At 46.6% G+C, this 15372-nt stretch overlaps 1 protein-coding gene across 2 annotated transcripts in view; it reads right to left on the bottom strand.

Moving 5' to 3' along the window:
- Window positions 1-15372, bottom strand: part of LOC110536435 (phospholipid-transporting ATPase ID) — a 59097-nt gene that overhangs the window by 2856 nt on the left and 40869 nt on the right. For both annotated transcript variants that reach the window (XM_036936446.1, XM_036936447.1), the window contains 16 exons: window positions 15001-15194; window positions 14646-14854; window positions 13305-13514; window positions 12722-12910; window positions 12281-12396; window positions 10673-10837; window positions 10353-10464; window positions 9575-9680; window positions 9146-9287; window positions 6245-6428; window positions 4326-4417; window positions 4069-4200; window positions 3811-3894; window positions 2496-2741; window positions 2179-2317; window positions 1483-1613 (listed from right to left, as the gene is read on the bottom strand). In XM_036936446.1, coding sequence (XP_036792341.1) covers window positions 1483-1613; window positions 2179-2317; window positions 2496-2741; window positions 3811-3894; window positions 4069-4200; window positions 4326-4417; window positions 6245-6428; window positions 9146-9287; window positions 9575-9680; window positions 10353-10464; window positions 10673-10837; window positions 12281-12396; window positions 12722-12910; window positions 13305-13514; window positions 14646-14854; window positions 15001-15194 — 2451 coding nt within the window. The remainder of the gene's footprint in view (window positions 1-1482; window positions 1614-2178; window positions 2318-2495; window positions 2742-3810; window positions 3895-4068; window positions 4201-4325; window positions 4418-6244; window positions 6429-9145; window positions 9288-9574; window positions 9681-10352; window positions 10465-10672; window positions 10838-12280; window positions 12397-12721; window positions 12911-13304; window positions 13515-14645; window positions 14855-15000; window positions 15195-15372) is intronic.

Raw genomic sequence — 15372 nt, 5'->3', positions numbered from 1 at the left:
ATTAGAATGTTTTGTAGGTCAGTAATGATTGTTCTTTCTATTTAAAAAAAAGGCAAAGTAAAAATAATAAGGAATACAGGCGAACAAAAACAACAATACCAGGGAATTACAACCCTTAAAAAGGTCCCCAATTGTCTTTCTGATTCCCATGTCAAATACCCTTTTGAGTGACTAAAATATCCCCCTAATATTTGTTTTGGATAGAAATGCTAAATAATAAGAAGTTTGAAAAGACAGGACAAGTGGGCGGGGAGTTTACATTCATGAGCCTTGACTGACAGCTCTTTGAAACGCCTACGTCAAGAAACCTGGATGCAATGAGTAGTGTTGCAGTAAAAAAAAAAACATCAAGCAAATTGTGGTGATTAACAAGAGCAACTCAAACAACATTGAAATCGCAATGGGGCGGCAGGGTAGCCTAGTGGTTAGAGGGTTGGACTAGCAGCCGAAAGGTTGGACTAGCAGCCGAAAGGGTTCAAATCCCCGAGCTGACAAGGTAAAAATCTGCCATTCTGCCCCTGAACAGGCAGTTAACCCACTGTTCCTAGGCCGTCATTGAAAATAAGAGTTTGTTCTTAACTGACTTGCCTAGTTAAATAAAGGTTAAAAAAAATAATAAACCAAGTACAGAGCCCTGGGGGACACCAGTAGTGGGACATTAAAGAGGACCTAGTACAGAGCCATGTAGAGCCATACAGAGCCATTTAACCTCATAAATAAATGATGACACGTGTTGTATATGTCTCTTGTGATGCGATTCACAGCAGCACTGACGGATGTGTTGACCTGAACGACCCGTACCCCTCTTTCGTTCCAATAACTAGCGAACACCAGACACAGATGAAGACCTAGCTAGCCAGTAACTAGCGAACACCAGACACAGATGAAGACCTAGCTAGCCAGTAACTAGCTAACACCAGACACAGATGAAGACCTAACTAGCGAACACCAGACACAGATGAAGTCCTAGCTAGCCAGTAACTAGCTAACACCAGACACAGATGAAGACCTAGCTAGCCAGTAACTAGCTAACACCAGACACAGATGAAGTCCTAGCTAGCCAGTAACTAGCTAACACCAGACACAGATGAAAGGGGAAACATATACAGTAACTCTTTTTTTTGCCATAATTATATTGGCTGACACCCTACAGTCAAATGTTGGCACCAGTAGAGTAGCTATCCAGCTATGCAAACCACGCCTCTCTGCAAACAGACCTGCTCCGATGTTGGTTACAAGGTGGTACTTATTTAAATGAGGTAAGAGAATATCATGATACCATTGGTGTATTCAAATGAAAGAGTTAGGGTGATGTCACCCTATCCCGTGAATCCAAGTGTTTGACACAGGGGAGGGGACCAGTAACTTTATGATCAAACTTTATCAGTTTAGAAGCAACCGTCATTTTTCATACTTTGAATCCCCAAAACCAGAGTGTCAGTGGTTCCAAGAAGACAGCATGTGGTTGGTCAGTGTTCCCACCTTGTCGTTGATGGTGGGGCGGAGTTGTATCAACAGGAAGCGGTAGGCAACCACAGGAAGTACACAGAGGATGGAGGTAAGCAGGATGGTCAGCCACACGTTGGGCTGGTTCAGGGAGTTCCTGGCTGTGCCTGATGCAGGGGAGACACACACCTTTAACATGAACGTAAACCACACTGCTTACTCATGTCTTCCTCCTTCAGCTCTATGGGCTAGGAGATAGGGGCTAGGGGCTAGGAGCTAGAATTTGTCTCGGGTCAAGATAGTGTTTCATGACGAGTAGTGTTGTGTACAATGACTTATATTATTTTCTGTCATTGTAAGTAAGAATTTGCTCTTAACTGACGTGCCTAGTTAAATATAGGTTAAATGTAAATGTTTTTTTAAAAGTGTAGGGTTGTAGTGTTATAGTGTAGTGTAGTAGTGTAGGGTAGGGTTGTAGCGTAGTGTTGTGTAGTGTAGGGTAGTGTAGTAGGGTAGGGTTGTGTAGTGTAGTGTGGTTGTGTAGGGTTGTAGTGTAGTGTAGTAGAGTAGGGTTATAGTGTAGTGTAGTAGGGTAGGGTTGTAGTGTAGTGTAGTAGGGTAGGGTTGTGTAGTGTTGTGTAGGGTAGGGTAGTGTAGTAGGGTAAGGTTGTGTAGTGTAGTGTGGTTGTGTAGGGTTGTAGTGTAGTGTGGTGTAGTGTTGTGATGGCTCACCGATGAAGGGGAAGGATGCAGGGAAGGTGATATGCGTGCCATTACTGTACATGCTGAAGGTGACAGCAAAGTACATGGCCAGACTCCCCCACACAAAGAACTGGTTGACCGCTGTCCAGTAGGACATGTCCAGACACAGCTACAGGGAGAGGGAGAGGGGGGGGGGGAACAGCTGATGCTCTCATACATGACTCAGTGTTGCTTGCCTCGAAGCGAGCATAGAAGTAATTTAGCTCGTCTGGTATAGACTGTACACTCAAAGTTCAGAGATTCTACCTTGATGTATGTTTCCAGTCGTTGACTGTGTTGTACTGTACCTGTATACAGACGGTGATGACCAGACAGGTCTGGGCCAGCAGGGCGAAGGACTGGTAGTCAGCAATGTCTCGCCCGTCGTCTCGGACCGTGTCGTACATGGCAGCGTAGGGGATGAAGAACAGCACTACAGAGCTGTAGACACTGTGGAGCGCGCACTTAAAGAAGGCTGTCTTACTGAAGTACTGATTCAGCTGGCCTGGAACATACAGACTGGGGTGCTGGAAACTCCACATGTCATTCACATCCTGGACACCAGAGGGAGACAGAGATAGATACACTGGTAATGCTGTGTTTTCTTACCTGGTTAAACAGACTCATGCCTAGTCAAATCAAATCAAATTGTATTAGTCATCTGCGCCGAATACAACAGGTGTAGACACTGTAGACCTTACAGTGAAATGCTTACTTACAAGCCCTTAACCGACAGTGCAGTTTAAAAAAAATCTGGATAAGAATAAGAGATAAAAGTAACAAGTAATTAAAGAGGAGCAGTAAAAAATAATATATACAGGGTATTACGGTACAGAGTCAATGTGGAGGCTATATACAGGGTATTACGGTACAGAGTCAATGTGGAGGCTATATACAGGGTATTACGGTACAGAGTCAATGTGGAGGCTATATACAGGGTAATACGGTACAGAGTCAATGTGGAGGCTATATACAGGGGGTACCGGTACAGAGTCAATGTGGAGGCTATATACAGGGGGGAGCCGGTACAGAGTCAATGTGGAGGCTATATACAGGGGATACTGGTACAGAGTCAATGTGGAGGCTTTGTACAGGGGTTACCGGTACAGAGTCAATGTGGAGGCTATATACAGGGGGTACTGGTACAGAGTCAATGTGGGGGGGCACCGGTTAGTTGAGGTAGCATGTACATGTAGGTAGAGTTAATATAGGTAATGCTGTGTTCTTTTACCTGGTCAGACAGACTCATGCCCAGTACAGGAAGTGCCGTGTTCTTTTACCTGGTCAGACAGACTCATGCCCAGTACAGGAAGTGCCGTGTTCTCTTACCTGGTCAAACAGACTCATGCCCAGTACAGGAAGTGCTGTGTTCTCTTACCTGGTCAAACAGACTCATGCCCAGTACAGGAAGTGCTGTGTTCTCTTACCTGGTCAAACAGACACATGCCCAGTACAGGAAGTGCTGTGTTCTCTTACCTGGTCAAACAGACTCATGCCCAGTACAGGAAGTGCTGTGTTCTCTTACCTGGTCAAACAGACTCATGCCCAGTACAGGAAGTGCTGTGTTCTCTTACCTGGTCAAACAGACTCATGCCCAGTACAGGAAGTGCTGTGTTCTCTTACCTGGTCAAACAGACTCATGCCCAGTACAGGAAGTGCTGTGTAGACCAGGTTATACAGAGTGATGAACCACTCATCATAGACCGTCTGGAAGACATGAGACATGAAAAATGATGTGAACACTGAATAGTTGTTAAGGAAATATGTGTATACTGTACAATCAATAGGTATAGACTGCAGGAGTTGAATTGGGTGAAGGTTTGGATAGAATTATATAAATAAAAACCATGAGAGGGTCTCTCTCTCCCCTCTCCCTCTTACCTGTGCTGAGAAGCCGCAGAAGAAGGCGTACCAGAAGTGAACGAAGGTAAAGGTGAAGTTCTTGTAGAAGAAGTAGCGCAGGAACTTACACATCCTCAGGTAGGACCAGCGGCCATGGACCAGGAGGAGGCGCTGTAGAGAACATTTTAAATGGCTCCACACTTTACAGTAAAACAACTAAATTCAAACAATAAAAACAAATAATAAAAATGATGAATAAAATAAGGTAAAAGTTTCCTGGTGTGTGGCGCTTTTACCTCGAGAAAGCGGAACTGAGCAAAGGAGTAGTCTGAGGACAGGACCGCCTGCATCCCTTCCTGACCGCTTATACCTACACCTATATGAGCAGCTGGAGAGAGAGGGGAAGAGAGGAGGAGGGAGAGAGAGAGAGAGAGGAGGAAGAGAGTGGAGGGAGGGAGGGGGGGAGGAGAGAGAGAGGGGGGGAGGAGAGAGAGAGAGGAAGGAGAGAGAAAGGGGAGGGAGGGAGGGAGGGAGGGAGAGAAGGAGAGGGAAAGGGGAGGGAGGGAAGGGGGGAGAGAGAGCGATAGGGGAGGAATGAGAGAGGAGGAGGGAGAGAGAGGGAAGGGAGGCAGAGACAGGGGAGGGAGGCAGAGAGGAGGAAGAGAGTGGAGGGGGAGAGAGAGGGGGAGGAAAGAGAGAGGGGAGGAGGGAGAGAGAGAGAGGGGAGGAGGAGGGAGAGAGAGAGAGGGGAGGAGGAGGGAGAGAGAGAGAGGGGGGAGGAGGGAGAGAGAGAGAGGGGGGAGGAGAGAGAGAGGGGGGGAGGGAGGGAGAGAGAGGGGGGGAGAGAGATAGGGGAGGGAGGCAGAGAGAGAGGGGAGGAAGGAGAGCAGGAGGGAGAAAGAGAGAGAAGGGGATAGAGGTGGAAGAGAAAAGGTCAGAGTCAGCTATGTCTTAAATATTGAAATAGGGTGCCGTTTGGGACTCTTCCCGGGGTCCACACAGAACATGAAACATGATGTAATATAGAGCATTAATAGACAAGAACAGCTCAAGGACAAAAAATATATATAAAAAATCATACACACAAACTATCTAGGTCAAATAGGGAAGAGGTGTTGCTTTATCTGTTTTCGGAAACCAGGTTTGCCTTTTATTTTAGCAATATGAGATGGAACAGAGTTCCATGCAATATTGGCTCTGTATAATACTGTACACTTTCGAAAATTTGTTCTGAATTTGAGGACTGTGAAAAGACCCCTGGTGTCAGAGCTGTGTGTAAGTTGACTATGCAAACAATTAGGAATTTCCAACGCATTAATGTTTCTTATAAAAACAAGAAGTGATGCAGTCAGTCTCTCCTCAACTCTTAGCCAAGAGAGACTGGCATGTATAGTATCTATATCAGCCCTCTGATTACAATTAAGAGCAAGACGTTCTGCTCTGTTCTGGGCCAGATGCAGCATAACTAGGTCTTTCCTTGCAGCACTTGACCACACGACTGGACAATAATCAAGATTAGATAAAACTAGGGCCTGCAGAACTTGCTTTGTGGAGTGTGGTGTCAAAAAAAGCAGAGCATCTCTTTATTACGGACATACCTCTCCCCATCTTTACAACCAGTGAATCTATATGTTTTGACCATGACAGTTTACAATCTAAGGTAACACCAAGGAATTTAGTCTCTTCAATGTGTTCAACAGCCACACTTTTCATTAGTAGACTCAGCTGAGGTCTAGAACTTAGGAAATGATTTGTACAAAATACAATGCTGTTAGTTTTAGAGATATTCAGGACCAGTTTATTACTGGCCACCCATTCCAAAACAGACTGCAACTCTTTGTAAAGGGTTTTAGTGACTTCATTAGCTGTGGTTGCTGATGCGTATAGTATATGGTTGAATCATCAGCATACATGGACACACATGCTTTGTTTAATGCCAGTGGCAGGTCATTGGTAGAGGGCCTAGAGAGCTGCCTTGCGGTACACCACACTTTACTTGACATTAGAGAAGCTTCCATTAAAGAAAGCTTTTTGAGTTCTATTAGATAGATAGCTCTGAATCCACGATATGGCAGAGGTTTAAAAGCCAAAACACATACGTTTACTCAACCACAGGTTATAGTCAATAATATCAAAGGTTGCACTGAAATCTAACAGTCCCGCTCCCACAATCTTTTTTTTTATAACATTCTTTTTATTATCAATTTCTTTGTACCTTTAATCATGCTGACGTCATTGGCCCCGTCTCCTATGGCCAGAGTGACAGCCTGTTTGTATTTCTTGACCAGCTCAACCACCTGGGCTTTCTGTAGTGGTGTCACTCTACAGCAGATCACTGTCTTACACAGACAGGCTGTACGCAGGAACAACAGCTCCATGCTATGCTCCAGGGCATAGGCCTGATGGGGAGAGAGAGGAGGTTAGATGGTAGGCCTGATGGGGGGAGAGAGAGGAGGTTAGATATGGTAGGCCTGATGGGGAGAGAGAGGAGGTTAGATGGTAGGCCTGATGGGGAGAGAGAGGAGGTTAGATGGTAGGCCTGATGGGGAGAGAGAGGAGGTTAGATGGTAGGCCTGATGGGGGGAGAGAGAGGAGGTTAGATATGGTAGGCCTGATGGGGAGAGAGAGGAGGTTAGATGGTAGGCCTGATGGGGAGAGAGAGGAGGTTAGATGGTAGGCCTGATGGGGAGAGAGAGGAGGTTAGATGGTAGGCCTGATGGGGAGAGAGAGGAGGTTAGATGGTAGGCCTGATGGGGAGAGAGAGGAGGTTAGATGGTAGGCCTGATGGGGAGAGAGAGGAGGTTAGATGGTAGGCCTGATGGGGAGAGAGAGGAGGTTTGAGGGTAGGCCTGATGGGGAGAGAGAGGAGGTTTGAGGGTAGGCCTGATGGGGAGAGAGAGGAGGTTAGATAGTAGGCCTGATGGGGAGGAGGTTAGATGGTAGGCCTGATGGGGAGAGAGAGGAGGTTAGATGGTAGGCCTGATGGGGAGAGAGAGGAGGTTAGGTGGTAGGCCTGATGGGGAGAGAGAGGAGGTTAGATGGTATGCCTGACTAGAATAAAATAGAATAGGAAAGGAGGAAGGAAGGAAAGCAAGTGGTCTCTGAGACCTTGATTGAGAAAAACTGTTCTAAATAAAGTTACCAATTTTGTGGATAAATACCAGGAGAAACAGGACCGTACAGAGGTGTCCCAGTAAATACCAGGAGAAACAGAACAGTACAGAGGTGTCCCAGTAAATACCAGGAGAAACAGGACCGTACAGAGGTGTCCCAGTAAATACCAGGAGAAACAGGACCGTACAGAGGTGTCCCAGTAAATACCAGGAGAAACAGGACCGTACAGAGGTGTCCCAGTAAATACCAGGAGGAACAGAACCATACAGAGCTGTCCCAGTAAATACCAGGAGAAACAGAACCATACAGAGCTGTCCCAGTAAATACCAGGAGAAACAGAACAGTACAGAGGTGTCCCAGTAAATACCAGGAGAAACAGAACAGTACAGAGGTGTTCCAGTAAATACCAGGAGAAATAGAACCGTACAGCAGTGTCTTAGTAAATACCAGGAGGAACAGAACAGTACAGAGCTGTCCCAGTAAATACCAGGAGAAACAGGACCGTACAGAGCTGTCCCAGTAAATACCAGGAGAAACAGAACAGTACAGAGGTGTCCCAGTAAATACCAGGAGAAACAGAACAGTACAGAGGTGTTCCAGTAAATACCAGGAGAAATAGAACCGTACAGCAGTGTCTTAGTAAATACCAGGAGGAACAGAACAGTACAGAGCTGTCCCAGTAAATACCAGGAGAAACAGGACCGTACAGAGGTGTCCCAGTAAATACCAGGAGAAACAGAACAGTACAGAGCTGTCCCAGTAAATACCAGGAGAAACAGAACAGTACAGAGGTGTCCCAGTAAATACCAGGAGAAACAGGACAGTACAGAGCTGTCCCAGTAAATACCAGGAGAAACAGAACAGTACAGAGGTGTCCCAGTAAATACCAGGAGAAACAGAACAGTACAGAGCTGTCCCAGTAAATACCAGGAGAAACAGGACCGTACAGAGGTGTCCCAGTAAATACCAGGAGAAACAGAACAGTACAGAGCTGTCCCAGTAAATACCAGGAGAAACAGAACCGTACAGAGGTGTCCCAGTAAATACCAGGAGAAACAGAACAGTACAGAGCTGTCCCAGTAAATACCAGGAGAAACAGGACCGTACAGAGGTGTCCCAGTAAATACCAGGAGAAATAGAACCGTACAGCAGTGTCTTAGTAAATACCAGGAGGAACAGAACCGTACAGAGGTGTTCCAGTAAATACCAGGAGAAACAGGACCGTACAGAGGTGTCCCAGTAAATACCAGGAGAAACAGGACCGTACAGAGGTGTTCCAGTAAATACCAGGAGAAACAGGACCGTACAGAGGTGTCCCAGTAAATACCAGGAGAAACAGAACCGTACAGAGGTGTTCCAGTAAATACCAGGAGAAACAGGACCGTACAGAGGTGTTCCAGTAAATACCAGGAGAAACAGAACCGTACAGAGGTGTCCCAGTAAATACCAGGAGAAACAGGACCGTACAGAGGTGTTCCAGTAAATACCAGGAGAAACAGGACCGTACAGAGGTGTCCCAGTAAATACCAGGAGAAACAGAACCGTACAGAGGTGTTCCAGTAAATACCAGGAGAAACAGGACCGTACAGAGGTGTCCCAGTAAATACCAGGAGAAATAGAACCGTACAGAGCTGTCCCAGTAAATACCAGGAGGAACAGAACCGTACAGAGGTGTTCCAGTAAATACCAGGAGAAATAGAACCGTACAGAGGTGTCCCAGTAAATACCAGGAGAAACAGGACCGTACAGAGGTGTCCCAGTAAATACCAGGAGGAACAGAACCGTACAGAGGTGTTCCAGTAAATACCAGGAGAAATAGAACCGTACAGAGGTGTCCCAGTAAATACCAGGAGAAACAGGACCGTACAGAGGTGTCCCAGTAAATACCAGGAGAAACAGGACCGTACAGAGGTGTCCCAGTAAATACCAGGAGAAATAGAACCGTACAGCAGTGTTCCAGTAAATACCAGGAGAAACAGTACTGTGTCTTTATGTGTCTCACCAGACTGTGTCCGTTGATGACCAGGCCGTACTCCCCATTCACCTCCTCATCCCTGACCACCTTCGGCTTGTTACCCAGAGTCCTCTCTGGCATGAAGATGGCCTCCTCCTCTGCACCTGGTTTCATGGTGCTCAATACATTCCTGGTTCAACACCAAAACAATTCCTGTCATCTCATACTATTGATAACTGTCTATGTTATCAACATGTGGTGGGCGATTCGGGTTATAGAGAGCTACATTAATGACAGGTTTTATTCCAATTCAGCTATAGCACACCTGAATCAAATAATCAACTAATCAGTCTTCCAGGCCATGATTAGTTGAATAAGATGTATCAGTGCAGGGTTGGTGTAAATCCTGCACACAGGGTGTTAGTATTGGGGTCAGTGCGGGCAGGGTGGTGTGGTTATGATGTCACTTCCCCTGACCTCAGTTCCTGTCTGACATCATCCGGGTTGTTGGCCGACACGATGAAGATGTCGTTCATCTCCTCACGCAGCATGTTGCACGAGTAGCCAATGTTCTCCGCCGTCTCTGTCACATGACAACAACACACAATGTAATTGGTGGAGACAGACAGTGACAAGGACAGAGTTACATGTATATTGTTCATGTTCCAGGCTGACTACATTGCAGTTGCCTGCCAGATCTCACATTGCGTGAATAGGTGTTTAACATAGCGTGACTGCAATGTAGTCGTCCTGGAACGCAACCATGGTTAGACCAGAAAAGAGGGTTAGAGATAGATTTAAGATTAGAGGTAAGTTTAGATAGATACGGTTAGATAGTGTTAGATAATGTTAGAGGTAATGTTAGATAGATAGGGTCAGATAGTGTTAGATAATGTTAGAGGTAATGTTAGATCATTTTAGAGATAAGGTTAGATAGATAATGTTAGACAGTTAAGGTTAGATCATGTTAGAGATAAGGTTAGATAGATAATGTTAGACAGTTAAGGTTAGATCATGTTAGAGATAAGGTTAGATAGATAATGTTAGAGGTAAGGTTAGATTGATAGGGTTAGAGATAAGGTTAGATAGATAAGGTTCCTTGGTGACTAACCCTGTTTCTTTGATTGATTGATTGATTGATTGGACTAACCCTGTATCTTTGATTGATTGATTGATTGATTGATTGGCTAACCCTGTATCTTTGATTGATTGATTGATTGGCTAACCCTGATCTTTGATTGATTGATTGACTAACCCTGTTTGTCGCCGGTGAGCACCCAAATCTTGATGTCAGCTTTGGCGAGCTGCTCGATGGTCTGTGGCACACCATCCTGGAGCTTATCCTCTATGGCTGTAGCCCCCAGCAACTACACACACACACACACACACACACACACACACACACACACACACACACACACACACACACACACACACACACACACACACACACACACACACACACACACACACACACACACGAGAGAAATTAAATCATTCCTACCATCAGGTCTTACTCTTTATCAAAATGTAAAAACTAAATCTGTTCCTGGTTCAGTGTTAAAGCCTTCCTACCACCAGGTCTTTCTCTATCTCCTCATAGAGCAGGTCTAGCTTGTCCTCTCGGTCCTCCAGGGCTGTGCTGGCCTCATGGTGGCGCTGTTTCCACCTGCTAAAATACTCCTCATCCAAGTCCTTATAGGCCAAAGCCAGGGTCCGCAGGCCCTCACCAGCATACTCCTGCATGGACAGGACACACAGACACGATACACACACGTTGCATTTTTCTGTTTTTTACATTACGGGATTACGTTTTTGACGTGATCCACCACCCTGACCACTGTGCTCCCGTTTCGTTTTAACAGAATGTCATGTCGGGAGATCAGGATGGTGAAAAGAGGATATGACCTTCTATAACAGATGCACGAGGAGGGAGAGAGACAGATAGTCTGTATGCCTAACACATGTACAGACATAAATACTCCCCCCCACCCCTAACCTTAACCCCCCCACCCTAACCTTAACCCCCCCACCCTAACCTTAAACCCCACCACCACCCCCACATATGTTTACATTGCCAAATAAAGTGAAATAGATAATAAACTAAAGTGAAATAAAACATTTTTTTAAATTACAGTCGTGGCCAAAAGTATTGAGAATGACACAAATACAAATTTTCACAAAGTCTGCTGCCTCAGTTTGTATGATGGCAATTTGCATATACTCCAGAATGGTATGAAGAGTGATCAGATGAATTGCAATTCATTGCAAAGTCCCTCTTTGCCACGCAAATGAACTGAATCCCCCCAAAAAACATTTCCACTGCCTTTCAGCCATGCCACAAAAGGACCTGCTGACATCATGTCAGTGATTCTCTCGTTGACGAGGACAAGGCTGGAGATCATCCAGAAAAAAGCTTGTCCAGAGAAGACAAGGTGAGCGCTACCATCAGTCCTGTGTCATGCCAACAGTAAAGCATCCTGAGACCATTCATGTGTGGGGTTGCTTCTCAGCCAAGGGAGTGGGCTCACTCACAATTTTGCCTAAGAACACAGCCATGTATAAAGAATGGTACCAACACATCCTCCGAGAGCAACTTCTCCCAACCGTAAACATTACAATCACAGAAGGTCCATTTCAAATGTTATATTATTATTAAGTATATATACAGTGTTGTAACGATGTGCAAATAGTTCAAGTACAAAAGGGAAAAATAAATAAAAATAAATATGGGTTGTATTTACAATGGTCACAAATCTTGCTGCTGTGATGGCACACTGGTATTTCACCCAGTAGATATGGGAGTTTATCAAAATTGGATTTGTTTCAAATTATTTGTGGGTCTGTGTAATCTGAGGGAAATACGCAGCTCAGTTTCCACCTCATTTTGTGGGCAGTGTGCACATAGCCTGTCTTCTCTTGAGAGCCAGATCTGCCTACGGCGGCCTTTCTCAATAGCAAGGCTATGCTCACTGAGTCTGTACATAGTCAAAGCTTTCCTTAAGTTTTGGTCAGTTACAGTGGTCAGATATTCTGCCGCTGTGTACTCTCTGTAGGGCCAAATAGCATTCTAGTTTGCTCTGTTTATTTGTTAATTACTTGACACATAGGAAAGAATTATCTTTTTGTTTTCTCTCTCTCTCTGTATCACAGACTCTCACACACACACACACTCTCTCTTACGTTGAGGTGTTCAGTGGTGACGTCCATCAGCTTGGTACAGGACTGGTCCAGCCTCTCATAGACCATGGTGTCTGCTCCTTTACAATACAGACACAGCTTCCCCTCTGGACTCCGCACTGTAGTGCACACACACACACACACACACACACACACACACAGCGCCCCCCCAGACACACACACACACACACAGCGCCCCCCCCAGACACACACACACACACACACACACAGCGCCCCCCCCAGACACACAGCGCCCCCCCCCAGACACACACGCACACACACGCACACACACACACACACACACAGCGCCCCCCCCCCCCCCAGACACACACACACACACACACACACACACACACACACACACACAAACACAGAGTTAGGCTACATCCCTTACAGACATAGTACAGTGAGAAAGAAGCTAAATCTCTCATGGTTTGTGTTCACCGATGACGGACATCCTCTTGCGGACGTTGTTGAAGTCGAGGATGGCGAGCAGCTCGTAGCTGCGTTGTTTTCCCATCTCTACGATAGTGACGCTCTCTGGCGTGCGCGAGCGGAACACGAAGCCAAAGTTGCGCGCTGCGGTTACCAAAGCACCTTCGTCAGGTGACTGGGCCTGGTACAGCAACTCACCTGTAGAGAGGTAGTGAGGTAATTTCCTGTTGTTAGAGGAAGTGGTCATAGCTATTGTTGCATACATACATGAATATGGATAAACATGCAATCTTCCCTTTCAGACACAATTTCATAATCTCAACAATCTCAACAAGCAAAAACAACATGCTCCTCACTTTCACAAACACTCTCTCTCTATCCCTACCCCCATCTCTCTCCCCATCCCTCTCACTCTCCCTCCCTCTCCTCTCCCCTTCCCTCCCCTCTCCTCCCCCTTGCTCTCTCCCCGTCTCTCCCTCCTACTCTCCCCTCCCTCCATCCCTCCCCTCCCCTCTCCTCCCTCCCTCCCTCCCCCTCTCTCCTCCCCCCACTCCCTCCCTCCCTCCCCTCTCCTCCCTCCACATCTTCTCACCCTCTGTCTTCTCCTCAGCCATAACAGTGTGACAGAGGGCCAGTGTTCTGAAGAAGGAGTGGACCTCCACATTCTCCAGCTTTACAGCCTCCACCAGGGAGTGGTCATGGAAGGAGAATTGATGGTCAGCAAGAGGGTTGAAGGACCAGTCCACTGTCTCTGTGTGCTCGTTGATCTCCAATCTCTGGCCAGTGTAGTCAAATACATCTCCTGGAGAACAGAATAGAGACTTGATGAGTTCATATGGGGTTCCTCACAATGGAGGAGGGATTCATGCGAACCTGTGATTGTGTGTGTGTGTTCATGTGTGTGCGACATGCATGTGTGTTTCTGTATCCTTCCATACACACTTCCTTGCCTGCCTATGTATCATCTGAACCTCACCGTAGCCCTTCCTAGTTACCATCTGAACCACATCGTAGCCCTTCCTAGTTACCATCTGAACCTCACCGTGGCCCTTCCTAGTTACCATCTAAATCACACCGTAGCCCTTCCTAGTTACCATCTGAACCACACCGTAGCCCTTCCTAGTTACCATCTGAACCACACCGTAGCCCTTCCTAGTTACCATCTGAACCTCACCGTAGCCCTTCCTAGTTACCATCTAAATCACACCGTAGCCCTTCCTAGTTACCATCTGAACCTCACAGTAGCCCCTCCTAGTGACCATCTGATCCTCACCGTAGCACTTCCTAGTTACCATCTGAACCACACCGTAGCCCTTCCTAGTGACCATCTGAACCTCACCGTAGCCCTTCCTAGTGACCATCTGAACCTCACCGTAGCCCTTCCTAGTTACCATCTGAACCTCACCGTAGCCCTTCCTAGTTACCATCTGAACCTCACCGTAGCCCTTCCTAGTTACCATCTGAACCTCACCGTAGCCCTTCCTAGTTACCATCTGAACCTCACCGTAGCCCTTCCTAGTTACCGTCTGAACCACACCGTAGCCCTTCCTAGTGACCATCTGAACCACACCGTAGCCCTTCCTAGTTACCATCTGAACCACACCGTAGCCCTTCCTAGTTACCATCTGAACCACACCGTAGCCCTTCCTAGTTACCATCTGAACCACACCGTAGCCCTTCCTAGTGACTATCTGAACCACACCGTAGCCCTTCCTAGTTACCATCTGAACCTCACCGTAGCCCTTCCTAGTGACCATCTGAACCACACCGTAGCCCTTCCTAGTGACCATCTGAACCACACCGTAGCCCTTCCTAGTTACCATCTGAACCTCACCGTAGCCCTTCCTAGTTACCATCTGAACCTCACCGTAGCCCTTCCTAGTTACCATCTGAACCACACCGTAGCCCTTCCTAGTTACCATCTGAACCTCACCGTAGCACTTCCCGTTGATAGAACACTTGTTGAAGATCATAATGTTCTGAGTGAGTGTTCCGGTCTTGTCCGAGAAGATGTATTTGATCTGACCCAGCTCCTCGTTCAGCGTGGTGGTCCGGGCCTTGGCCGGGGTGTCACTACGGGCATGGTACATCTTCCTGTCCCAGTCGATGTAGAAACTGTTGCCCAGACGGATGACCTCCACACTGAAACACACATACAGGAATAATTCATTACATTACATACAGTAGAACCAAAGCACAGACAATGTATCTGCAAGGTACAGTATCTCGAATAGGCAGAAATACAGAAATACAAAAACAGACTCTCTCTCTCTCTCTCACACACACACCTGACGTAGAGGGAGATGGGTACGACGGTGTTAAGGATGATAACGTAGGACCAGAAGGTGAGGAAGGAGGAGAAGGGAGTGTCAACTCCGTCCTGTCTGGGCAGGAAGGCCGTGAACTCTGACCCCCAGCGTTGCTCCCAGATCCGGTTGCCGATGGCCAGGATCATGCACATGAACGCCAGGAAGCCAAAGATCTGACGGGGGAAAGAGGGGTCAATAGGTCAAGAGGTCAACAGGTGAGAAGAGAGATGTGAAGGCTGACAGAAACTATAGATAATTAAACTGAACCCAGTGTAATAGATAAAACACCAAATTGGAAATGAGAGATGCCCAGTGAATGTTCAAATGAAGATCTTAATGAAACCAACAACA

The sequence above is a fragment of the Oncorhynchus mykiss genome, chromosome 11 (genome assembly GCF_013265735.2).
Source record: "Oncorhynchus mykiss isolate Arlee chromosome 11, USDA_OmykA_1.1, whole genome shotgun sequence".
Taxonomy (NCBI): Eukaryota; Metazoa; Chordata; class Actinopteri; order Salmoniformes; family Salmonidae; genus Oncorhynchus; species Oncorhynchus mykiss.
The sequence above is the reverse complement of the archived record's forward strand: the minus strand, read 5'-3'. Positions and strand labels throughout refer to the sequence as shown.